Source organism: Aythya marila, assembly GCF_965140915.1.
Source record: "Aythya marila genome assembly, chromosome: 7".
NCBI classification, from domain to species: Eukaryota; Metazoa; Chordata; class Aves; order Anseriformes; family Anatidae; genus Aythya; species Aythya marila.
The window spans coordinates 33,529,098-33,554,512 of NC_139048.1; the positions used below are offsets into that span (position 1 = coordinate 33,529,098).

The 25,415-nt window shown below is 37.4% G+C and overlaps 1 protein-coding gene across 2 annotated transcripts in view; it reads left to right on the plus strand.

Moving 5' to 3' along the window:
- Positions 1-25,415, plus strand: part of CTNNA3 (catenin alpha 3) — a 464,394-nt gene that overhangs the window by 35,646 nt on the left and 403,333 nt on the right. For both annotated transcript variants that reach the window (XM_082765467.1, XM_082765468.1), the window contains exon 5: positions 1,926-2,045. In XM_082765467.1, the coding sequence (XP_082621593.1) occupies positions 1,926-2,045 (120 nt within the window). The remainder of the gene's footprint in view (positions 1-1,925; positions 2,046-25,415) is intronic.

The following is a 25,415-nucleotide window of genomic DNA, read 5'->3' on the forward strand; positions in this document are numbered from 1 at the left end:
TACATGCTTGTGTGGAAAAGAAGAATATTTACAGACAGTGAAACAGCAACGGCCAGAGCAGTGATTTCCTGAAGCAGCAAGGAAGCTGTAGCAAAATCAGATATCTGACCTTGTCAAAAAGATAGAATTCCATTTCTGTAACTGCAGGTGTGAATGACTTCAGTCTGCTGTTCTAGGTCTTGGACCTGGAATACTAACAGAGCCATGGGAGGGCAACTTCCTTCCCTGTGCATCGTTTCGTAACCAGTAGAAGAGGTATAATACACCTTTGTCTTTCTGAAGCATCACATATTAACCCCTGGAGTGCTTGAGAAATCACTTAAATATATCAAGGCTAGGATCAGATAGGGACTGAGATTTCAACCTGCTCATGTTTTCTTTACCTTAACAGAAGGAATGTGGTTTGAAGATGTTAGGGTTTTTTAATCGATACACCAATTCATATTTTCTTTCTACCTTCTTTTAAAATTTGCTTATCTGTGTGTATGTTACTCAAGTGAAGTCTTCATAGTGCTTTTCTCCTCATATAGCAGCTGTTAAATACGGTTTTCACCGAGGACTCAAGAACTATATTATAAACAAGTGGTATGTGGGAAAGCTTTTTTTAAAAAGTAATCTGAAGTATATCTCCTAGAAGAAGAAGACTTATAAAATTGAGGTTTTACTTCTTTTTTGTTAGACATGCTTGAATAGGGAAGAGTATGTATATCTTACTACTACTTTATAAGCTCAGGAAGTTGTGTACAAAATACTTCTGTAACTTTATATCAATGACGTAGCAAACATCCTGATCAGACCCTAAAGGATGGATTTTTGATTTGATTGAAATTAAAACTAGAAACAAACAGGTTTTACACTTGCTGTGACCATCTTTGTTGCCAAGTGCCAGAATGTGTGTTGTGTCCAGAAAGTACATCCAGCAGTCAGACCACATGATGCTTGTGTCCAGGTGTTAGGACCAGGATCTGTTGTGAAGATCAGAGGCTGAGAGACACCGGTTGTCAGGTCCTTCTCAAATCTCCTGGGTTGTTCTTAGGTTGGTGCCCATGTGCATATCTGGGTTGTCCTTCCATACCTTTTTAGACCTAGCAGATATCAGCGTCCCCATCCTGTCTGAAAGTCCTTTCTAGTCTTTGTCTCTAGTTCTGGATGGCAGTGCAGTTGCTCCTAGGTGGTAGATGCAGTGGGATCCTGGTGACCTACTAATTTATGGGCCATTCTGCAAGCACTTCCCTTACTGTGTTCCTTTAGACTGTCTCTGTGCTGATATCTCCGGTTCTTCTTTCGCACAAATCTTATCCTTTCTGTTGCAGTTCCCTACAGCTGGGTTGGTATTGTTCATCTCTTTGATAAGTACCAGTTCTGTTTTTAGTAATAGTGTGTGTGAAAGAAGTGTTACATTTAAAAGTGAGATTTCAAAGTATGACTGATCTTGTCACAGCTTTCCTGTAGTATCTGAGCACTTTGCCTCAGGTGAGTCTTGAGCCTTGCAGAGTATGGTAAGTAAGTTAACTTGATAGTACCCTGAAAAACAGGATCCACTGTTACGCTTGTTCAGATGAGGAGTTCATGGCCTTTATGAAGCTGCATATGCTTTTAGTTAGTTGGGGGGTGAGAGGGGAAGTATCCGGTAGATTGATAAAGAACTGATCTTTAGAGATCAGGCAGATTGCTAGTGTTTTGTCTTATATCAGTCTTATCTATGAAGTCAGTTAGAGGATTTAATTTATTTAAACGGGATATGTGCACTATACTTTGGATAATGGAATTGATTTCAAAGTTGTAGAAGTGTGCTTGTGTCTATAAGATGGTACACTTGAAGATGACAGTATTTAGAATATAATCCTTACACACACACAAAAAAAACACTAACAAAAAACAAACCAACAACTGTGTGAGTGATATTTTTTTCTTTACTATCACAGTTTCAAAGAACCTTTGAAATGCTAAGAAATGTGTCCAGTAAGTCTGATCTACAGAAAACCTACCAGAAGTTTCGGAAGGATCTGGAAAATCTTGATTACTTGGCATTCAAACGTCAACAGGTAAGAACATGGAAGCTGGGTTGGGAGACATAAAGCACTGGGCAAAAGCATGGTAGGTGGGAGAAGAAGCATCTGGTAGGGTTATTGTTCTGTCAGTAGGGTTTAATACTTAACGTAATGTGATTGTGAAAGTCAGTAGGAAGGGTGGCAATTCTCTTTAATGCATAAGGTGTTGGAGTGCGTGGTACTTGATTTCTGAAGATTTCTTTGTTGTAGAGCAAGGTAGGTATGGCAGGTAGGTGAGGCTCTGCTGACTATTAAACTTTGTATTAACATAAAATGTTTTTATTAAATGGCGTAAAAGTACTGTTTGTTTTTTTTTTTTTTTTTGACTTGGGAAATGAACTTAAATCCACAAAAGTCAATGAAATCAAAGGCTAACTGTACATGCAAACCATCAATTATTTTTTTAGAAATGAATTTACAAGGCTAGATTGCACAAAACAGTGTATACAGTCTTTCACTCATGCTGGTGATATCAAGGTTAAGTCAAATTGTTAACATGTATTTAATCTTGGACATACTTTCTGTAACTTGTGTGATATCTGTGAAATTGTCAGCTCTCATATTATGTCTTAATTTTTGCTTTCTTGGGGGAAAAATAGGCTTTGTGTCTTCCAGATCGTATTGATGAAGTGCACTAACATTTCTGTGTGGGTTGTTTTATTTGATATTTTTCTGAATTCTGTCACTTGGTGTCAGTGTTGTCTAACACTTCACTTGCTTGGAGGCAGATCAGTTCCAGTTGTTTGTATCAGGTAATTGATTTGATAGCTTAAAAAATGAGGAAAGGGCTCAGGGACAGATTGTATCTGAACACATGAATATTTGGTTCTTTAATTGGAGAGATCAAGGAGCAATTTGCTTGGGTGAGTTTTGGAGTGGTGGGAGCTGTTATTCTGGGAGAAATACAGCATATTTCTTTGTGCCCTTGGACATGGGGCTGCTGGCAAGCGGAAGTGTTTCAACTGGCAACTAATGCTAGTTTTAGCCTGTAATGTGGGTTTGTTATTTGATCTCATAGTTATGTCAAGCATAATAAACGTTATATCTGCAAGGGTTTGGAGTGTGTTTCTGAGCCAGGGAAGTGTAAATTCTGTAATTGGTTCTAAGGCTATCACCACACTTTTGTTGGGATTAGCTTTCTCTAGTCTGAATTCTCATTCTGACTTTGCAAAATTCCTCATCATTTTAGGCGATATATATCTGGTTCTCTAGCAGACTCTGAACATGCTTCAGTAACATGCTTCATTGTCAGCAGGGCGTCTTTTCTCCTGATTGCAGATCTTTGCCATTTTTCTTTCCTATCCAGAGTACTTTGAAGCCATTTAGAGAATCTCAACATTCTTGTTTAATATCAGGTATTGATAGATCTCCTCATGCTATTTCTATCATCTTTTTGGTCTGTTTCTGTGTTGGCAGAAGCTTTTGCACTTGTAGGTACTAGAGGTGTATTAGCTATAAAATTACTTCCTGCTTTCAGTCATAGAAGATAAGCTTTTTACTAAGCTGTGCATCTGTACAAAATGAAATACAATGCTATTAAGAAAATAAACTAGGCCAAGGCTGAAATCAGAATAAGTCTAGAAAAGTTCCCTGTATCTCAGTCTGAATTGCATACCTGATCAGTAGCTCTGTGGTTTGGCAACTTTTTTGAATGGTAACTGGTTTTGAGACTGAGATTTTCATCTCAGTAGAACTTTCTGGAGATTGAGCAGAGAGGAATTTGAAAAGCTGCTTCTGTTAGCTACAGAAGACACTTTAAATTGCCTCCTGCTTTTGCAAGAAAGTGATCTCTTTTGAAAAGGTTAAGATTTGCTTTGATTACCTATGGAAAAAGCGCAGATCTAGATCAGGACTGAAGCTGTTCTGAGCTTGGGACTTTCATTACTGTGTTCACGGAGTGTACCTTTAAATGATAACCTATGTTCTCTCTTGTTAGATTAAGGGATATTCATAGCCCTACCGGCAAACTGTTGAGTCACTGTGATCTGTTTGGAGATGAACAGCAGTTGTATACAATACCAGTATGAATCCATTTGTCAAAAAAAAAAAATCCAAAAAAGAAAGATGGAAGCAGACAACTTTCATTCAAAAATAATGTAGTTCTGCAGAGTTGGAAGTTTTCAGATTAGGTGGGAAATTACTTTTTTTTTTTTTTTTAAAAAAAAAAAAAGGATGTTTAAAATGACCCATTTTGCCTCTGATTTTTAAGTATGGACCAAACTTCTATGAGTGGTAGAAGTCTAAAAGAGACAAATGTGTTTGGAATGATGGCTTATGTTAAATAATATTTAGCTGACAAATCTCAGAATGGAATAGAAGCTCTTGAATTTTCAGATAGCCAACAGATTGCTGACATAAAACTATTTTCAAAATTGTCAACAGTTCAGTTCTGGCTTTCTTCATACAAAAGCCTCAAGTTTGTTAGCAAGTGTTGGTAACTACTCTCAGAGCTTTCAGATTCTAATTTTACAAACAGTCTGAGTAGATGTATGAGTTGGAATGGTACTGGTCAGGGTGGCTAACTTCTTTGGTAATTACAGAGGAGGAATACTGAGGCTTCTTGGAGTCATGCATGTTTCAAGGCAGAGCTGTGTGCGTGACACCTAGTGGTGTGCTCAAAAAGCCTGCAGGATGCTCTCTGATTCTTTTGTGACTTGAACACATGAAGTATTGTTACATGTGTATGCTGGATCTAGATGCTGTTGCTGTGGTGAACTCTTACCATATTCAAGTCTGCTCTACTATGCTGCTGTATGTCAGCTTTCCTTTTTACTGCCAGTGGAAGACACATCTCCATCTCTACAGGCTTGCCATACGTTTCCAACAGATGCCTTATTAGCCAAGTCACTTGGAAGCATGCTTACCTCGGGTCAGGTGAAGATAAAATGCAAATAAAACATTTATACTCAACAGCCGAACATAGGCAGACCTCTTGAAAATGTTGATGAATGATGCAGCTGAAGAAATGCACCAAGCTATTTGCTGGTTACTGCAGACCCACTCTTAGCCCTGGCATGGGCTTTTGGTTTACGTGCCTTTTATTCTCCCCATTCTGCCATTTATGTGACCCTACGTAGAGATAGTTCAGCGTGCTAAAATGCTTTTTGGTGATCTCATTATTTTGTTACTCGCTTAAATTGACATTCTTTCTCCCTCAGCCCCATCCAGAAGGACATCCCTTTGTCCATCTAACTTCTTGTAGACTTCACTGAAAAGACACTTGGTGGCAACTTAGTCTTTCTACACACTTCTAAGGTTGGGTTGTACTGCTGAAGAGATCCATTTCATTTGAGAATAATAGTTTATAGCAAGTCTCCCGTTTTGAAGTCTTCCAGGAGATCTGTGTCTCAGAATTTCTTTTTTCCATGTCCAGTTTAATAATACCTTTGAATTACAACAGACTTCTTAGTTTCTTGATATTGACTGTTGTCTGAAGTTTGACCAAAAAAATAGCTGCATACCACAATGAGTAGTAGAATTCTTCTCTTGTCCTGTGACTTAAAGAATGTTTCCAGTAAGAGTTAAGTAAACTTTACAATGAGCATTGTTTTGTATCAATCCATGCATTAACATGTCTGTCATATGGATAATTACATGGGAAATTGGATAAAATGGTAAAGCACTTCGGGATAAGAGAGGACTTTAAGCTACAGATCCCAGCGCTTTTTTTTTTTCCTTTGGGGTACTGTAGTAGAGCTGTAAATGACACTTTGCAAACACTTTGCAACACGCCTGTTTTATACTGTCCTGTTTGCTTCCCATTAATACTTCATTTTGTCCAATGTCCCTGTTACAATCAGTAGCAATAGATCTCTGCAACCCAGGTGGTCTGTGGAGACTTTAGAGAGTTATGTTAGGAAGACAACAGTATCACTGTTGCTGTCTAAATGGTGGAAAAACTTCTAAAAAATGTCTTATAAATGTCTTATTTTGATGGCATGGGTACATTTGCACAGGTAAGTTCTATGCAGAATGTACTAAGATTGTATTGTTTTTTCAAAGTGTCTGTAGCTGTAATTGTTTCATTCCTGAATAGTTTCTTGTTCAGGAGAGACAACGTATTCTACCTTTTCTAAAAGTCTGAAGAATAATACAATTTAGAGGGTTCTATAACAATTTTCATGTTTTAACACTGCAAGCTAAAACAAAAATTATTTACTGTGTTCTACCACCTTTGGTAGAAAAGTACTGAGAAGAAGACATAAGCAATCTTGTTTATCTTATTTATTTGTTTAGACTGCCTTTTCAGAAAAAATGTTCCTTCTGAAATCCTGTGTGGTAATTTCCATTAATTATACTTTCTGTTGCTAAGGAAGAATTTCTTTGTAGTAAGCTTTGCATGGACTAATGCAAATTTAACAAATGTGCAGCCGTGAACACCACTCAACTTTCTGCTTTGTGAATTAGTATGAACTTCATGAATTATTTCTTGCACTTTTGGTATAGATGATAACCTGTTGCAGAAAAAGAATAAAATATTAATTCTGTGTGAAGTCTAGGTGAGTCTTAGATGCTGTGTTTATTCTGTTGATCTTTTCCTGTTTCCACATAAGTAGACAAAAGTTAAGGAAACAGGCAATCATTTCACAGTAAAAGGACACTGAAAGCGATATTAAATCAAAAAATCCTTATGTGGTCATAGAGAAGTGTAATACTTGTGAATTCTTGTGGACTGCTGCCAGATATAAGGGAATGGAATGGTATCATCAGTGAATCCAAGAGATACGGAAGAGTAAACAGAGAAAAGTATAAATGAAGAGAGGACAAAAAATACAGTGTCAATCTTGATCACAATTGTTATTCACAATTGTTTTCCTTTCTAATTATCCTGGCCAAGGAATGTGGTTTGATCTTTAACAGATTTTTAAGTGTTTGTGAAGATGCACGAAAATTAATGGGATTACTTGTTGGAGATGTTTGAATGCATGTTCTTCCCTGTCTTGCAAAGCTCCTGTTAGGACGGAGGATGTTAGAGGGGGAAAAGAAGCAGCAGTAATATGGGGATGAGAGGGAAGAAAGGAATTGTTTTAATTCTTATAGGTGTTATTTTGAGGCAACTCAGTGTGTCTGCAGATAGACACACTGAGTTTTGTATGGGTTTTCTTTGTTGATAAGAGCCATTTGCATGGGCATCAGGCAAGTCTAAAGATAACTGTAGATGTCAGCAAAGAACCTGTGATATTAAAACCTAGTGATCAGTGGGGAACACCCAGGCATTTTTTATCCTCCAGCATTTGTGGTCTTAGGACCTGCTTTTGCTGTGTATAGGAAGATTGTGAATGTTTGTTCACTTCTCCTTCCTTCTGTTAGCTTGAATGCCCTCCACCACTTCTGTAAATCAGTAGAATTATACCGTGTTAGTAGCTTCTGCTGTTTTTCTCTATTTTGCTAAACTGTGGCATTCTACCTAGATAGCAAAATACATTCTGTTGGCTGTTCTTATTGGAACAATAGACCTTCTACTTGCGAGTGGAGTGCTATATAATTTGTCTCAGAACCAGGCAAGGAAGGACAAACCCTTCTATGTTCAAAAGTTGTCAATCAGATAATCAGATAAAGCATAAATCAGGTTTCCTGTGGTTCAAACACATATCAGGAACCTATCATTAACATATCTTAAAATGGAAAGAGGTAGCAGAGGAATATTTTAAAGAATGCATCTTGGCGAGCATGTTCATCTTCTATGTCTCTGATTTTGCCTCATAAAAATACTTTGTCAATGTAGATTTTACAGTATATATCTTACAATTTTGTATCATATTTGTAAAAATTTCCCTTGACAAAATATATACATATACAATATATATACACGTATACACCATTTTTTATAGTCAGCACATTTTGGAAAGAATGTTTTTATTGTTCATGTCAAGATACAGCTAACATATCCCAAGGCAATCCTAAAAATTAAGGTAGGCTGAAAATAACGAGGTCAATTATTTGATAATGGAAGTTCCTCTGGTTATGGCTGTCTAGTCTGTAGAAGCAAAAACATTCTTTCCAGTTCTGGTAAGTCTTATTTTAAAAGAAAAAAAGGATAAGAGAAAGTTCTTACAACAGCAAAAAAATTAAAGACGTTAGCTGTAATTGAAATAAATGTGATTAGCAGAGAAACTACATACAAAACTCATTTACAAGGAAAACGAGTCTGTTTTGACAGGCACAATACATTTATTACAACACCTGTCTCTGTCACTCAAATAATATTTTTCTCCTTTTGTTTGCTTTCTCCATTGTATCTGCAGTTCTCCTTTTCAGAAAACAATGGTGCTGTAAGCATTAATGAGATTGTAGTCTCCTGCTGTCTTGCCTGTCCCCTCTCCCCCGAAATGGGTGTGCCGTAGTATTTTTCAGATGGAATGTTGGAAATGCATCATGAACTCGCCAGGAATCTCTGCCAGCAAATAAGTGGTCAGCCCTTCTCCACAGACCTAGTCCTACTGTATTTATGCCAGACAACTTTGAACCTGGAGCTCTGCCAGTAGATAAGGTCCCTGCAGTCAAAAGCTTTCTGCCTTCTCTTTGGAAACTAGATCTTGTTTTACTATATGTCTATATGAGATCTTTAGGGTAAAGATCCTGACTTACTGTATGCATTGCACAATGCCAAGAGCATCCAGTACTGAAAATAATAATGCCACTTTTTATGAATGTCGTCATAATACTCTGGACTGTGAATGTCATCAGGCTATGGGCCTGGCAGTTGCCTGGGTTTTCCAGGACTTGCCCAGGATTTGAAGATTGTTTTCTCATAGGTTTTTTGTTTTGTTTTGTTTTGTTTTTGTTTTAGCAAAAAGAACAATAGCTGTCTTGGCATTTTTTTTAATTTGTTTTCTTTCACAGTTAAAAAGCAGATGCTTATTTTTTTCTTGAGGCATACTTTTCTTCCTCCCCCCCCCCCCCCACATATTCCATTTCCAATTTTCATTAAATTGTAATGTTCATAAGTGTTTGGTGTATAAGTAAAGAAGGAGAATAAAAAAAAAAGGCAAAAAGAAATGTAACTGAGTCACAGAGAACTGCAAACAAGGTGCTGAGCTTAGTTGTGGAGTTCAGAGATGGGCATGAAGAACAGCAGGATGCGCTGTGGAATGTGGCTTGCTTAGGGACAGCGTACTGTGACCGCCAGGTAATGTACCAGTACTGGTGCTTTTTACTTGAGTTTATCTTATATATTGTTATCCTTGAATGTGCATTTATAACCCCTGGTATCTCAGCTTTGAGATGAATGGGTTTTCAGAGCTTGGCTTAGGAATAGGTCCCCATAAGCAGCTGCTGGGATTGGCAGAGCAAAGTGTTGAAGTATTAACATCTGCCTTGCTTGCACTTCAGGTTGCATGAGGTATAAAAGCAGAGTTCCTCCCATGTTCCCAGTGGGGCTGGGTTGTTGCTGTCTACCAGCCCCTGCTTTTACTGAGTCCTCCAAGATCATGTGGAACACTGCACCGTGCAGTTGTCCTGGCCTTTTGCCTTTCATCCCTGTTCTCATGCAGCTCAGCAAAACGGGTTAGCACTTTATCCTGCATCCTGTTGTTTCTCTAATGTGCAGATCCAAGTGGATCCATTATATATGGGGAACTTCAGTGGTATTGAAGATGTGCTGTGCACCCTATAGTATTTTATGTAGCTGGGTATGAGGTAGAAGAGTGAGCTATCAGATGAGATCTATAATGTTTCAATGTTTTTTGAGTCGCTTACTAGGCAGAATGTGACTAGCTGCCCCTGGCCTCCCTGCCTGCAATGGGACTTGAGGTTATTTTGTGTGACACGATTCTAGAGACAGAAGTGCAGAAGAATCTATCTGTTAGCAGGAGAAAACTAAGTGTTGTAGGCTACAGAACACAAAATTCAGCCATATGAAACAACAGTGATCTCATGGGCTAGATACTTTGTTGATAAATTTGTGTTGAATTCTAGTTAGCTCTTACAAAGCTCTTACAAAAAACACCCTGTAGTATTTCTAGTTTTCAAACTTTCTTTTAATGTCTTTTACTCCACATAGCATTAGTGGGAATAAAATGCAAAATGCTGTTTTTTTGGTTCTTAACAGTCAAAGGGGATGAAGATAAATAGATGAACAAACTTAATTGAAAACTGCTAGAGTGCAGGCGATCAAAAGCAATAAAGCACTGAAGCAATGAACTTCATCAGTTATAAAAGACAACTTAAAAATCTTTAAGATCTGGCAGATCAATTCATAGCTTCCAAGTGATTCCCTGTTACTGATATGCACTAGATGTACTTACAACGAAAATGTATCTCAAGGCTGACTTAACAAAGACCAGTAATTATTCCCTATAAGACTTCTGTATTATAAGTACAGTTCATGTAGGTAATGTATAAGTGTTTCCTCTGATTTTCACCTCTTAAAAATAATTTCCAGGTACTATTTGCCAACACGGTTTCAGTGAATACAACTTTGAGATCAGGCACAGAGAGGTTGCTGATAGCTTTTTTTTTTTCCTTCCTTCTTTACCAGTCTGTTGCTGGGAAAGCTGCTTAGCCTTGCCAGTAATATGTCAAAGCAAATCTGTTTTGTGCTGTTGAGCTGCCCATAACATACCCATCCAGGTGAGGGAGGAAAATAGACAAAAGAAGAAAAGATACCAAGCAGCATGAGTTTTAATGCTGCCACTGTGAGAACCAGCTATTACATGTTACTCTCTCCACTCAGTAAATCACCAGTAGTGAAGGCTGTACGAAAATGAAATATTTCAAGGTTCCATCTTATTTCTTGTATGAATGTGGTCGTGCTAAAATGAATGTTCTCACTGTTGAATGAGAAAAACAATTCGAAACCTAGATGTCTGTGAAAATAAAATAGAAATACATTACATTATGAAATGTACAACCAAAAAATCTGTCTTCTGAGAACTAATACATGCCACACAACTCTCCGGTGATCTAACAAATCTATAAATAAGCCAACCCTTTTTCTACTAACGAGCTGAAAAAATACATTTTTATTGTATACTTTTATTAATGGTTTTAGAGTTGGTCAGGTATTCCACGTTGGAATAATCTGATAGAAGAAAAATGTTCCTTAATTTAAGCAGTTACTTTTTCTGTGGAATTGGTTTTCAAGGGCATTGGACTGATTAAATTCAAGTTAAGACATGAATACTTTGTTTTAGACCGTGGCATTCAGCTGAATTCAGTACAGCTAAATATGTAATACGAGGCAGAGTGAGGGAGCAGAGTATTCAGAACATCAGAAAGTCAGAAGTAGGGGGCAATGAAGCATTTGCTAAAACTCTTTGATCATGCAAGGTGGATTTGTATCACTTGTCTTTTCTTGCTGATGTCAACTAGTCTTTGAAGAAAGTAATGGGCTCTGATAGCTTCTTAACTTCAGAAGAACATTCTGTTTTTAGTAGTACTCTTGGAAAAATATTCATGACACATGCTGTTCCTTAGACTGAAATCTGCCTCATTACTACAGAAGGCAAAAATACGGTCCTTTGGAGTTTGTGCAGATATATTGTTTTAACGCAGCTAGTAGAATGCTAACTATAAAAAAAGTGCTCCTTAAAATAGTCAGTACATTTGTTCAGTGTTCTGAATGCAACTAAGTGCATTTGTTTGTGAGGAGCTGTATTATACCTTGATTTAGCATGAAGATGTCATTAACTAATTTTGCTTTAATGAGGGGAAGTGTATGTAATATCTTCTAGTTGTCATCTTCTCTGGAAGTGCTGCAAATACTTACTCTCATGCAGGAAGAGTATTTGATGAGACTCTAAGTTTACAATTAAGGGGGAGAAAGTAAATATTAATCATATAAATTGCTGATGAGGGATGAGTGTTGTTTTAGGAAGAGATGAACACAAAATAAAAACAGTTTTTGTTTTTCCACATCATGGAGCATGCAGTGATTAATACCCTGAGTAGGGCAACAATCCGCATATAAGTTGGAAGGGACAGGAAACAGTCCTCAGTTAGGTGACTAGACCAGCTAAAGGGAGAAAATTCACATCCAGAAGCATATTACCAATGAGAACATAATGCATTTTGGATGAAAATTTTAGTTACTGTCAGATTACTGGCTTCAGCTTTGCTGCTTAACAAGTTTCCGACATTCATTTGCACCCATGCCACTATTAGTGTGTTAGCTTGTCCTGTGCTGACCTGTGATAGAGCCATTTTGCAAGAACAGTTGTAGGTTATTTGTCTCAGAATGCTTCAGTAATAGGATCAGTGCATTTCTGGTTTGGCTTTTATGGGACAAAGCAATTATTTCTGTAGGAGATCATTGTGATAAAGCAGCATGTATGCTTGTTATGGATTCTTCTATATATGGGTGTTATGGGACCCTGGTTTAGGAGAACACAGGGGAGAAAAAGCTATCTTTTTGTACACAACTTGCATGTTGTGCTTACTTCCAAGGTTTTGGTTTGGCTTTCTTTGTTGCTGTTCCTCTGGAGGTAGAATGGTTAAAAACATTACTGGGTTTGCTTGCCAACTCTGTGCTCTCCAGAGGTTTGTCTTAGTGTAGGCTTCATAGCCACTTGCAGCGACACTTTAATTTATTGAACGGAATATTCTGACTGCCCTTGATGTAGTGTAGGAAGTAATATTAATTTGGAAAAAAAGCAAGAATGATATATAAATGTGAGTGATTTGTAACTGGGGGTGCTGTTATAGGCGTGTGGGTAGGTGATTTGGGGAAAAAGAGTACATGCTTGTATGTTTCAAACTTCATTGTTCTATCATTGGAGACAGCAAAAGATTAGTACATTTGTGAGTGTAAGGTATTGAAAGTATTGTAAGGGAGGTGGGTGTATCCCAAGTGTTAAGATTAACCTTTTACTTGAGTCATTTATGTGCTTGTAAGGAAGTGATAATGTCTTAATTTCTGAGATTTATGAGTACCTTCAAAGTTGTTATGGTGCTTCTTCTTGTTAAACCATTTGTGGCTATTTTTTCAGATTTACCTCAAAATTTGTTGAGACTTAAACATGCTCGTGTCCTGGAACTGGATGACTGAGTATTTTCAAAAGTAATCTCCATACTCAGATAAGCTATATTTGATTTCCTCACTCTGTAATTTGTGCATATGCATTTCTCTTTGTATTTGGCAATCATATGAAATGAGAATCATTTTTTTCTGAATGTAGAGAAGGTTGTAGCTATCTCTATCAAGGATTAACTAGATACCTTTTTGTGCATTGCAGAGTTATGTGCAAACCCTGTGAGGATTGAAGCAGTAAGTTGACTAACTGATGGTCCTTATTTCCCTATCAATTAACCCAGCAAGATGTCTACAAGATAGCAGATTCCACAGCATTCCTTGGCTGTTCTTGTGTTTCACTGAAAGTTCTTTTTTAATGTCTAACCTGAATCCTCCTTAATACATGCAAGTTCACAGCACCTTGTACTTTCTACCATAAATGTAATGGAGAGTTTATTCCTTTTCCCTTTGCAGTATTATCAACATGCCTTCTCTCAGAATTCTTTGCTTTAAAACAACTATCCTCAAAATTGTTCAATCTTCCCTCTTAGGTCATGTTTTTGAGACCTTCTGTTATTCTCTGATGCTTAAATAGTTCTACTCTTTATTAGGGATGAAGTTTTGCTATAAGTTGAATGGAAGGATTCCTACTGGTGTCTTCTGTTGAAAACATGTGATCTGACTTTTATGTGCAATCATCTTTATGATCCTAGAACAACTTTCTGTGAAGTTTTGCCTAATTTTGTTTGTAATCATACATTGTGCAGCTGATTGTTCCTGCCTTCATGTAGTGCTGTGTACTCACCCTTAGTGAACTGTATCATATCTGAGAGCATCATGTTTATCATTCTTTTGACATTGAATCCTGTCCTCCAATGTGCTGAGTCCTTTGTCTTCCCACCAGAGAATCCCTTTCTGTTTTCTTCTGCAAGTGATACTGAGGCGCACCCAAAACAGACCCCAGCAGAAAATCATTTGATGCATTCTTCGCTAGCAGCAGTGAATTGCTGGTAACTGCTCTTAAGAAATCTTGACTGTATAGTAATTTAATCTAGTACTTTCCTATTTATTTACAAGAAAGGCATGAGTGTCAAAAATCTAGTCATATTATGAGGCACTACTAATCCTCTGCCTACAAAGAAGTGAGGAAGAAGGAAATCAGATGGATTTGGCAAGCTTTGCTCATCTAGAGCAAAGCTGTGGTGCCTATTACTCATTCCTATGTTTATTTCTAGATGATTAAATAACATACTGCATTATTCATTTTATTTTTTATTTTTTTTCCTGAAAAAGTGACCATTCCAGATCCTTAATTTTTCTCTTTGAAGAAGGACTAGTCAAATTTGCTCCCTTTGTTTTCCAGTATCAGGCAGGTCTTCGTGTTCTCTCACAGGAGAACACTGGTAGCTGGAAGCATTGTTAGTTCTGTCATGAACCATTCAGTTCTCTACTATACTAGGATGAAATTCATTCAACTCAACTGGGTCTAATGAAACCTGCTTACTGGAACACATTGCTGTTTAGTTTTTAGGTTTTCATCCTGCTTTTCCAAGAGTAATAAATGCCATTGTTAATCCAAAGTGACTTCCAGAATTTCACACAGTTTTTCTATGTTGGCCAAAATAAAATTTGAGTTTCCCTCTCACTGCTTTCTCTACTTTCTCTATCAAATATTTATGTATTTCAAGAACTTGGTGAACATTTTCCATGGTACTATATTCCCTTCTCCACTGGATAGTTCGAAGCGTACATGGTAAGTCCTGTATTTTGGATGCCTCTACACAAAGGAAAGATTTCCCTTATGTTCTAGAAATGGAGTCATGTTGAGAGATTGCTCTCTCAGCCAGTTCCCTCTTGCAGAACTCCTGTATGCAGCAACTTGTTTGCAGGTCTGGCTGGGACACAGCACTGCTGGCTTTTAACGTCCTCATTCACGCAGCTGTCAAGACTACAATATTGCATAAAACTTGTGGAAAAACCTCTGCAACACCATGTTTTTTACAACGTTAAGCTTGACAAAGTTTTTATTAAAAAAAAAAAAAAAAGACTTATGGTGCATGAGAAGCAATACTTATATTTGGACCAGGTCTAACTACTGAATTAAATATCTCTGAAAACAATTACAAATTGGCCTGAAATCTGAAGTGTTAAAAGGATGCTGTTTCCAAAGATTTGCTGACTTTTTTACCTGTCTTGTGGATCTACAGCTCAATACATTTTTATTGGTTGAAATCATCACCAGTAATGTGATGCATAATTCTTATCTGTAATTGAAAGAGAAAACATGCCCTAATTTTCTGGGAAGTAATATTTCTCAAATCTTCCACAAAAGAAGCAAGAATTATAGAGAATGCCTCATTTGTTGAATGCTGTCAAAGGTGATATGCAAGCTATTTCTGCCTTTTTTTTTTTTTTTTTTAATTAAACCAGTCTATAGCAGTAGGGTGGGTGGTGGTGAGAGAATAAGGTTTTCCTTACAGGAAAGTGTAGGAAGAAAAAGAGTAAATGCTCATATAGATCCTTTCAGCATTTTCAGACTTGCTTTCCTGTCGTTTTCTTGTTTGACCTTGAGTAAGCCACTTGGCACCATCCATACTAGTGGACATTCTTAAATGCCTACACCCAAGAGTTAAAAATCAGTGGGTGTGTAATGACTTGCTGGTAATATTCTCTGGATATTTGTCGGACTGTCTGCTTTGTCGGGAGCAGTTGGGTCAGCTTGCTGTATTTTTCTAAGACTGAGCTTGTGTTGCAGTTAGTGTGAACACTACTTGCTCATACTTCAGTAGACTTCAGTAGTTCAGTAGACAGAACATTCATGTAGGACACAGAAAACATGGATTTAGTGCACTCAAACCTGACAGAATTAAGGTGGAATTAATGTAGGTTTTCTTTTCCTCCTGTGAATACCCTGGGTGCAGGTTAGGAGGCAGAGGTGATTTGTGTGTCTCCTATGAAGCTCATGTCTCTGTAAGATTATGTGATGGGTAAGCTTCATGGCTCACCCCTAGCGAAGAACCTTGTTCTAAGTGAAGGGCCTACAAACCCTGTTTATGGGGTTTCTAACACTTGATTTGCAGGTGCCAATACACCCTTTTGGCCTCCATCTGTTGGAGGATATTGCTAAGCTATGCAAAGCAGAAACAGTACTCTAAGAACAGAAATAAATGATGTGCGTGCTAAAATTGACTTGGTAGTCCTATCTTGAACCCAAGACGATATTTAGACTTAGTTTGTGAAATTACTGGGTTTGAGCCCTTATTCCTTTTCTTGTATTGTCTCCAAAACAAACGTGCACCCCCCTCCCCAACTCCTCTTTCCCCAGCAAATATTCTGCAAAAAATTGCATCCTGTACTTTGCATAATGTCACCCACGTGCAGTTTCCCTGTAAAGACTGCTGTAGTCATTCAGCACGTATATTTCTTAGGCAGTCACTGCATCAATTTTAGTTCAATCTGTCTCTTTCCTCCAAGCCCTTCTGTCATCTGTCATCCACATCTCATTTCTGCTTGTTCATTCTAAATGTATTTAGTCATTCATTTTGCTCACAGAAGGATATTTATTGCATTAGACCTAAACAAGCAATTCTACCCATACTTACACCGTTTCCCTTTACTTTTCCTGTCCACCCACAAAAGATGTAGTACTGTTGGGTGTGTGTTTTTATAAGGGGTCTAAAGGATCACACTTAAGTGTTGGGGGTGGATGGGTAGTGACAGGTCACAATGATGTTGTGCATGGAGGAAGAGGACAAAGCATGAGTTATGACAGAAGTCACTGCCCCAACCTACTCTTGACCTTCTTATTGTGAATTTGTTTTTCCTATACCTCCAGAGCTTCAGATCCATGTCAGAGCATAGCCAAAATGGATTCAGTTGTCTGTGATGTATGGGCCTGTCCTCATTGACTCTTTCTCTCATCAAAGGTTTGGGACAACATAATGAGACCTTCCCCTTGGTGGGATGCATGAGGCTCTGGTGTTTTCCTCTGTCACCTATCTTTTTGTTAAAACATGAGGCTGTATTGTAAGATCTTAATGGTTTAAGAGTGCTAAAGCTAGTTCCTTTTCAAAAAGCTAGTTCCTTTCCAGTGTAGACCTTATTACTCAGTTGATCTACCCTGAAGCCTGCCTTAAATTGTTTTGAGGCAGTTATTGAAGGAAATTGTTGAAGGAATTGAAGGCTTTATATATGGCCATTATGGACTAAAACCCTCTTTGTAGGTAAAATCCACATTGTCAAGTTAGAGTTCCCATGTATTTTCTTTACCAGACCAGTAGACAGCAAACAGCTAATTTTCCAGCAGCAGCATGGTAAACAGGATGTCTTGGCTCAAAAACAAAATGTGTTCCTTTGGCTGGGAAAAACTGATATCATCAAATCAGTTATCATTTTGATGTTGTTTTATTAAAAGTATCTTGGAGGCTATCCAGCATGTTCGTTAGGGTAATATGTCCAGTTCATGGCAAGTACTCTGTTCTGGGCATATTGTAAAGCACCCAGGACTTCGTATTGAGGAGCAATTGGAGAAAGAAGGCATCCTCCGGAACTTAATCCAACAGATTTTGAACTCATGTAACAGTGCTTTTATAACTAATGAGAATAAATTTTGCTGGCAGTAGAACAGTGAATGCTTTCTTATGTTTAATTTAAATTTAGGTTTAGTTCCTTGACCAAGATTTTTTTTTTTCCTGCATAAATTTAAAGATGCATCTGATTAGTACATTGTAAGAGCAAGAGATAAGATGCAATAATCTGTGTTATTTCAGTCAAGCTTTACATATGTAACAATGAGATGAATTTTTAGCTGTGATTTGGGAGGCCATCACTGGGAGAAGGATGAGCATCCTCTTTGGTTTGTAGGAGGGAAGTACAAACTGTACTGCAAGGAGAATTTTATGTAGTTTAGCTAGTCCCTACAGGGTTGCAAAAAAAAAAAAAAAAAGTGCCAAGTGCTATATTTTATAATTTTACAAAGTTACATTAGCTATATTCAAGAAATTCAACATCGGATTAACTAAATTATAGAAGAGATTAACAAACCACATTGTCACAGAGTACAGTTAAATATCCTCCAAGGAAAGGAGAACTGGAGGCTGAGAACTCCTAATGATGATTCCCCTTTTTATTTTTGGGATGTGAGGTCTCTGAGCAGTCCCTGCAAATGGTATCTCTAAAGTGTGGAGTTAGTGTACCAAAGAGAACTATTTAATTTGCACTTGGAACATGGCCCAGAAGTAGAAAAGGGACATAGAAGAATTGCTGTTATGGATCCAAAAGGTCTGATTAGCATGCTGCTGGTGACCTGTGTGATCTTGAGATGATCTAGGAATGTGCAGTGAGCTTAGAATATATATATAAAGTTACAATTCAGAGATACTACCAGCACAGTATTTCAGATCAATACTATAGTATAATCAATACTAAATCTCACTTGGAAAAGTCCAATTCAAGCACAGTCAATTCAGAAAAGGCTTGAGAATAAAGCAGCTATTGCAAGTACTGCTTGAATGGAAGCTAAAAGCTTGGAGAAGTCAGATGTATGAGGCATATTAATGATTCAGTTTTAGTGTATGATTCCTGATTAGGGTCTGAAAACCTTAAAAAAGCTAGATGACATGGAATGTTATTGCTGTCTTCCAGATCTTTCTATATGCTGCTGTGAAAGAGAAAACATTTCTATTTACACATCAGGCATTTCACTATCAGATTCCATCCTCAGCATATCCTCTTTATATGCATTTTAGTGATATTAAAGCTTAATGGAATGGCTTAAATTAACTTCTGCAGTCATAATAGATAAAAATGCTTGTCATTGCTGCGTTGTTGGCTTTCACTGGTATTTCTTCCTCAGTCTCTTTTGTAAGTGATCAAGTCCATTACTGAATTTCTTGTATGGAGAAACCTAGTTGCACACCAGCCTAATACCTAGTTGGATTCAGAAACACTAATGGAGTTTTTGGAACTGTAAGTATCTTTTGAAAAATGCCAGTGACCACTGCAGAAAGTGGGAAACACAAAGGGAAAGTATGAGGCTGAAATTGTTGCAGCTGGTGATGTTAAATAACTTCAGTATATATATTGAGCAATAGCTCCCTGCTGGCTATTTAATCTCTTTACTGGCTGATGCAGGTGTTGCACTGTGCTTCTCATACAGAGCCTAGACAAATATTACATGTTTCTTCATACATTCAGATGAGTAAGCTAATGTTCAGTTGGTCTTTATATGAGCATCTTCAGAAATCCTGCAGTATTTCTCCTGCTTAGTTAGAAGAGCCCAATAAACTCTTATTCCAAGGTCTGAATAGAACGTGCAGCATTCCACTAAATTTCCTTACTGATCATCAGTTTGTAGACAAAATACATGTGCTAGAAATCAGCTGCTCACCATGTGTGTTTGGTAGGATTCCTGGTAAAAGTTACGTTTTCACTAATAGCCAGCATTCTTAGGGCAGTACTTTGTATGTCTGAACCTAAATGGAGGGGGTAAAGTCCGTGGAACTGAACTTCAACTACAAGCCAGAACTTTGGAGCTGCTGATTACATTTTATTGCTAAATTGGTAGATCAGAAAGGAGAATATACATACAGAGACGATATAAGGAGCAATATTACTACCCCACACACGCACTTTACAGATAGGTAACAATTCTTAAGCAAAAATAAAATGATAGTTAAGTGTCCTGATGCACTTTTGAACCTGGCCCCTCTGAACTCAAGAATCTGGGAAGATTTTCTTAGAATAGTGCTCTGCATTTCATCACGGGGTGGGTGAATGGTTTCATTATTATGGTATCTGTAGAACTGAACCTGGAAGGTCAGGGAAAGGAGTTAACAAGAAAGATAGTTGAAAGCAGAGTGGAGAGTTCTTGATCCTGGCCTTGGTCACTTCCTTGGCTTATTGGAAATAAAATGTGAAGGTTTTTATGTTGGCGCAAAATGATTCATTAGAATTGCAAAGAGCAAGCTCAAGCTCTGAAGAATCTAAAAAAGGTTAAAACAAATGAAGATCAATTTGAAGAAGTGTATTTCTGCCTTCACACTTGCATGAATTTGGCCTAATCTTTTTCCACCATCTCTGTCAGCAGCAATGGTGGTCCAAAAAGGCAATGTACTCCCTTTACAGTGTCTTTAGTAGTTCAGGGGAGAAATGGCAGATGCTTCTGACTTAATTGCAAAATAACAGTTGGCAGGAGAGGGAGGAAAGAAGGCTATACTGAAAATAAAACGATTATGAAAAGAAGTAATGTAAAAAAAAAAAAGAGTGCTATTGGAGTCCTTCAGAGAAGATGCAGAAGAGAAATATTTTAAGAAAATTCAGAATAATTTCAACACATCCTCTGACTTTTTTTTTTTTTTTTCCAGCTTTTCTTATAAACTGAGCAATAATCACATGATACTTTCTCTGAAGTATTATAATTACCTGTTCTATACAAAACACCCAAACCCTAAAGGCAGTGGCAGTTTCCCTGGAAGTTCTTACATTCTATGGGCATGAAACTGCCAAGTGAGGTGATTAAAGGAGACAAAAGAATGAGAGCCACTGCTCAGATAATTCAGATCTAAGAAATTGTTTTAAAAAATGGCTTAAATCAAAAAATGAAGGTTCTTCTATTGGCTTTAATTAGAAAAGGATTGTTGCCACGGTCTGTTACGAAAACATTAGCAAATTTCCTGTGTGTGCAATAAAGCTTGTCTTTACTGGCCAGCAGTGTTCTCTCTAGTGCAGTGTTATAGTGATTCCTTGTTAAGACTTTGAAAATTGTTGCTTTTCTTACGTTTGCCTTTTAGATTTATTTATTTTTTTTTAATGAGGGCTGCCAGTACAGAATTCAGAAGCTGGTAGAAACTATGCTTAGAAAAGGAACTTACTTGTAGGTAGAAAACATCTTTTTTTTTTTTTTTTTTTTTTTTTTCTGAAAGAGCTTTTATAATTGCTCTTGAATCATAGTTATTACAGACTAGGCTGTCTGGCATCTGAGGGAAGTGGAGCTGTTGTCATTACCTATGCAAATTCTCATGAAGTACCACTGCTGCTTCGTGTGTGTGCATGTACAGACTCAGGCTGGTAAGTTGGGGTTATGAGTGGACAGTCAGTACACTTTATGCCTACAACATTCAATACAGTTGCTGGTCCTGGAAAGGTCATTTTTGATTCGGCAATATTGAAAGCAAGCATCTGTTGCAAGGAGAAATGTTTTTATTAATGGGTGTATAATATGAAGGGAAGCATTCCTGTGCTTCTCCTGCTAAGCTGGGAATTGCATCACTGTAGCAGTGAATCTCAAAGACACAGCTGAGGGGCGTGCAGGACATCCAAGTGCTGTGAGAACTAGACAAGAAGAAGTAAAGTTTATTTAGTCTCTAGTTAGTCAGCTTGCTAGGATAGAGATCAACCTGCTTAAATAATAATAATAATAATAATAATAATAATAATAATAATAATAATAATAATAATAATAATAATAATAATAATAAAATAGCCAGAAAGCAGTTTTTTTAGTTGGACATCAATGTCCCTGGCAGACAGACAAAGAAAAATGTGTTAAGTAATTGTTCTTTCCTGCCCTTCATTTACAGATAGTGTTGTTCATGGGACTTGAGACAAAGGGCTCTCTGTGGTGCCTGTTGTTAACGCAAATCAGAAGTTTATGAAGTGATGTGTGAGGCATGCAGTGAGCTAGATGCACCAATATTCATAATTTTATAAGTTTCCAAGGTGCCAGGTTATTGTGTGCATTTGCTGTCCTTGCGAGATGGAAGGACAGGCTTACGGGACAAAATGAGTGGTTCTTGTCAAAGCATCCAGTTTGAATTAGAGCTTCCTTTGGTGGTGCTGATGTGAATTCAGTACTCAGTCCTAGCACTAGTGGGAATTGTTCTGTAAAAGCTTCTGATACAAACAAGATTTATTGACACAGACAAGAAAATCAAAGTTAAAAGCTGAAGCATGTCCAGTACTTAAATGATAAAATGCATACTTGCCTTTTAGCAAGACTCAGTTAGTTGTAATCCTTGTTTTAATACGAAGGAAGTAATTCTAATAAAATGTAACCAGTTAAATCTTATAAAAGTTTTAATTTATACCTTTTAACATGCATATAAATTTTACCATGTTCATATCTATAATAAGAATAGTTTGTGAACTGTAGTTTGCAGGATTTCAAAACTCAAATACTTTATATTCCTGTATAAAGACCATGTCACAATGAATTATTTATGACTACCACCTCCAGCTTCTCCTCAGAATTACAGAATCACAGAATAATTGAGGGTGGAAGGGACCTTAGGAGGGCTTGGTCCAACTTCCAGCTCAAAGCAGGGTCTGCTGTGGGGTTGGACCCGATTGCTCAGGGCTTTGTCTCGTCACATCTTGGAAACCTCCTAAAATGGCACAACCTCTCCAGGCAGCCTGATCCACTGCTGGTGTGTTTTCCTGGGGAAGAAGATTTTACTTATATCTAATCTAAAAGTCTTCTGATTTACACCTCTTGTCTCTCATCTTCCTACCATGCATTGTTGTTCAGACCCTGACTCTCTCTTCTTGTGGGGTGGCTGCTGTTGGTGCACACAAAGCCATATCTTCCCCAGGGCTGAGCAAACCTCTTCCCTCAGCCTCTTATGACAAAGAAGTGCTTCAGCCTCCTGTTAATACAGGCCAGGATACTTTGGATCCTTAAGTTCCCTAAAAATCTCCCCAGAAAATTACTTTGGCACTATGCTTGCAAATTCGTATCTTCAGCAGAGTGACTAGTGTCAGTGAAGTACGTGTTTGAAGGACTGTGGTCTTCGAACCATATTTTGTGTGTATACATTAGACTGCAAATCCCTTTTCTGTGGAAGTTGCATTTAAATAGAATATACTGCACACACTTTATAAATTCCTTCTGTAAATAAAATGGTGTATTTCTTTATGGTTCAGGTGTTGTTACAGACAGTATCCTAAAGCTATTTTCTGTATTCCTTTACATGTGAAGAAACTTTTGCTTACAACCTTGTATTTTTGTTTTGTAATTTGCAGCAGTGGCAAGCCAAATGACTTAAAATCAGTGGGTTGGTAGAATCACTGGTCAATCCAATGTATTGTTTTCTTCAGTGGAAGAGGCTTTAATCTTTTTTTAATGATTGTTTTGCAGTTGTTTTAGAAGACGAATTCTTTTCCAATATGTCTAATCCATAGTTTTTCTGAGTATAGGAAAGTTGTCTCAAAAGCAAAGCAAGCAAACTCTTGCTGGATTGGAAAGAAGTGCTGTTTCCTGGTTTATGTTTTGTAACTCCTAAGAATTAAAATTAAATAAATGTGTAGTGATTGCTTTTTGCTGCAATGGTGCTGGGACCTGCTACATAGGAAGGCACCCTGTTATTTCACGGTAAATGACTCCTCTTTGTGTTTGCTGTTCCATAAGGTGTTATGATACTGTGATAAGTAGTGATTGTAGTCAGGCTTGACATGGGAAGGGGAAAGGCGGTCTGACTGTAGACGTGCTTCCATGTTGTTGATTCCTTCATCTGTCTGGAAATGGTTTGCTTCTCTGACATCTGTTTCTTTGGGCACCTTTGAGGAGTAGTGAATACTACCAAGGAACCATCTGTTTTTAAGCCTCTTTCTGAAACTTTAGTTTTAATCTTTTCTCCTTACCGCTGGCCTTATTTTCATGTTGGCTCCTTAGAAATGTTATGCCAGCATCTCTGCTAAGGAGCAGCCTTAGGACAGTTTTGACTGGGCCTACCTTTCAATGGTTTGTGATTGGCATTTAAACATTGTGTCAGCTCTTCTATCCGGGATCGTTATTGCTTGTACAATTCTTAGCAGGTGTTGTAGTTTGATACCTGAACTCCTTCCCTGTAAAAGTTACCCGTGTAGATGTTTGTTTGGAAGAACTGGAGAACTCACAGGTAGGTGGTCATAGACCTAATTATAAGGTACTAGTAACTACCTTGTAGAAATAATGGGGGGGTTCATAAGACAGGACTTTGCTACCTTTACCATTAAATCTTTCCACAGATATGGAGAGAGAAATGGCAAAGTTTGTGAATGGACAGGCTTTGTCTGTACATTGTAATTGATTATGACATTTATGAGAATTTATTTCTATACAGCACAGAGGAAAAGTTATTTTAATAATATAAAACATAAAATTGTGTTTTCATGTCATGCCTGTTTAGTGTAATCCTGTCATGACAGGAAGAAATGCTGCTGCTGCACTAGAAATGGAACAACGAATGGTAGGAACTCTGGTACAGAGAATCATTAATTACTTTTTAAAAATAGTTTTTAAAGAGAAACAAATCAGAAATTCAGGTATAAACAAGACTTTGGGATAGCTCTAATCACCTATGTTTCCCATAAACTTTTTACACCATGAGCTGGACAGTGGCTTATTAAAATGATGTTATTGGGTGCATCTCTATAATGATATCTTTCTGTGAATACATATAACAAAAGATATATATATGCACATACTGTAAATTCTAAATTTAGACACAGAGACAATACTAAGACGTGCTTCTTCTGTTTCAAGTCTATCTGCTATGTACTGTGCTATTAGATTACTTTTGTAGTGTTGAATCTGATCACGTGGAAGACCAATTACTGGACCAGATCAAGAATTACTTTTTTTCTCTAACCCTTTCGTTTCTCTTTTACTGAATCACAGAATCTCAGAATCTGTGATTCTGTGAATCTCTTTTATATGCTCGTGTAAAGACGATCTTTCAATTATGTTACTTTAGCCCATTAATAATTGCCTATTATAATTGTAGGTTCTCCAGGCAAAACTAGTAAATTTAGATGAAGTAATGTTTTACTAAAAACAACATTTTTTCATTGGCATGTTTTTGATTTTTGATTTTTTTTTCCCAAACTGGACTTTCTCTCTGCACCTTCCTGGTTCTCTAGTTAAGTCAGCATTTCTTGAACAGCAGTGACAATTTGCTATAATACCTAGAACAATGTATTAACTTCCTTTTTTTTTATCTGTTAATGTTTTCATAGGTAAAGAAGTGATTGAATGCAAGGTGTATTTCTTGAAAATTTCTGGCATGTAAGATCAGAATGAAATAATTATATATATATATGTATTTACTTCAGCTTTTTAAACTTGCCAGTTCTTCCTGCCTATTTGTCTTTTATAAAGGATTTTTCCAAACTGCTAATTCCTGTGCCCAGAAGAACTTTTGTCATGTGCTCTGTTGTTCTTTAGGTGAGTTAAACTTACATGAAGTACTTGGCAGCAAAATGTCATGTCCTAATATGAAGGTTTAAAGCCAGTGATTGTGTTGTAGGGGAACAGTTGTGACGATCTGAAGATTACAAACTTGTTAGGGTTGTAGGAAAGCTAATGATTTCATTAGGCCAGTAGGCAGTGCTTTTGACTAAAAACTCATCTGCATTTTGTCCAGCTCCATCAGTTC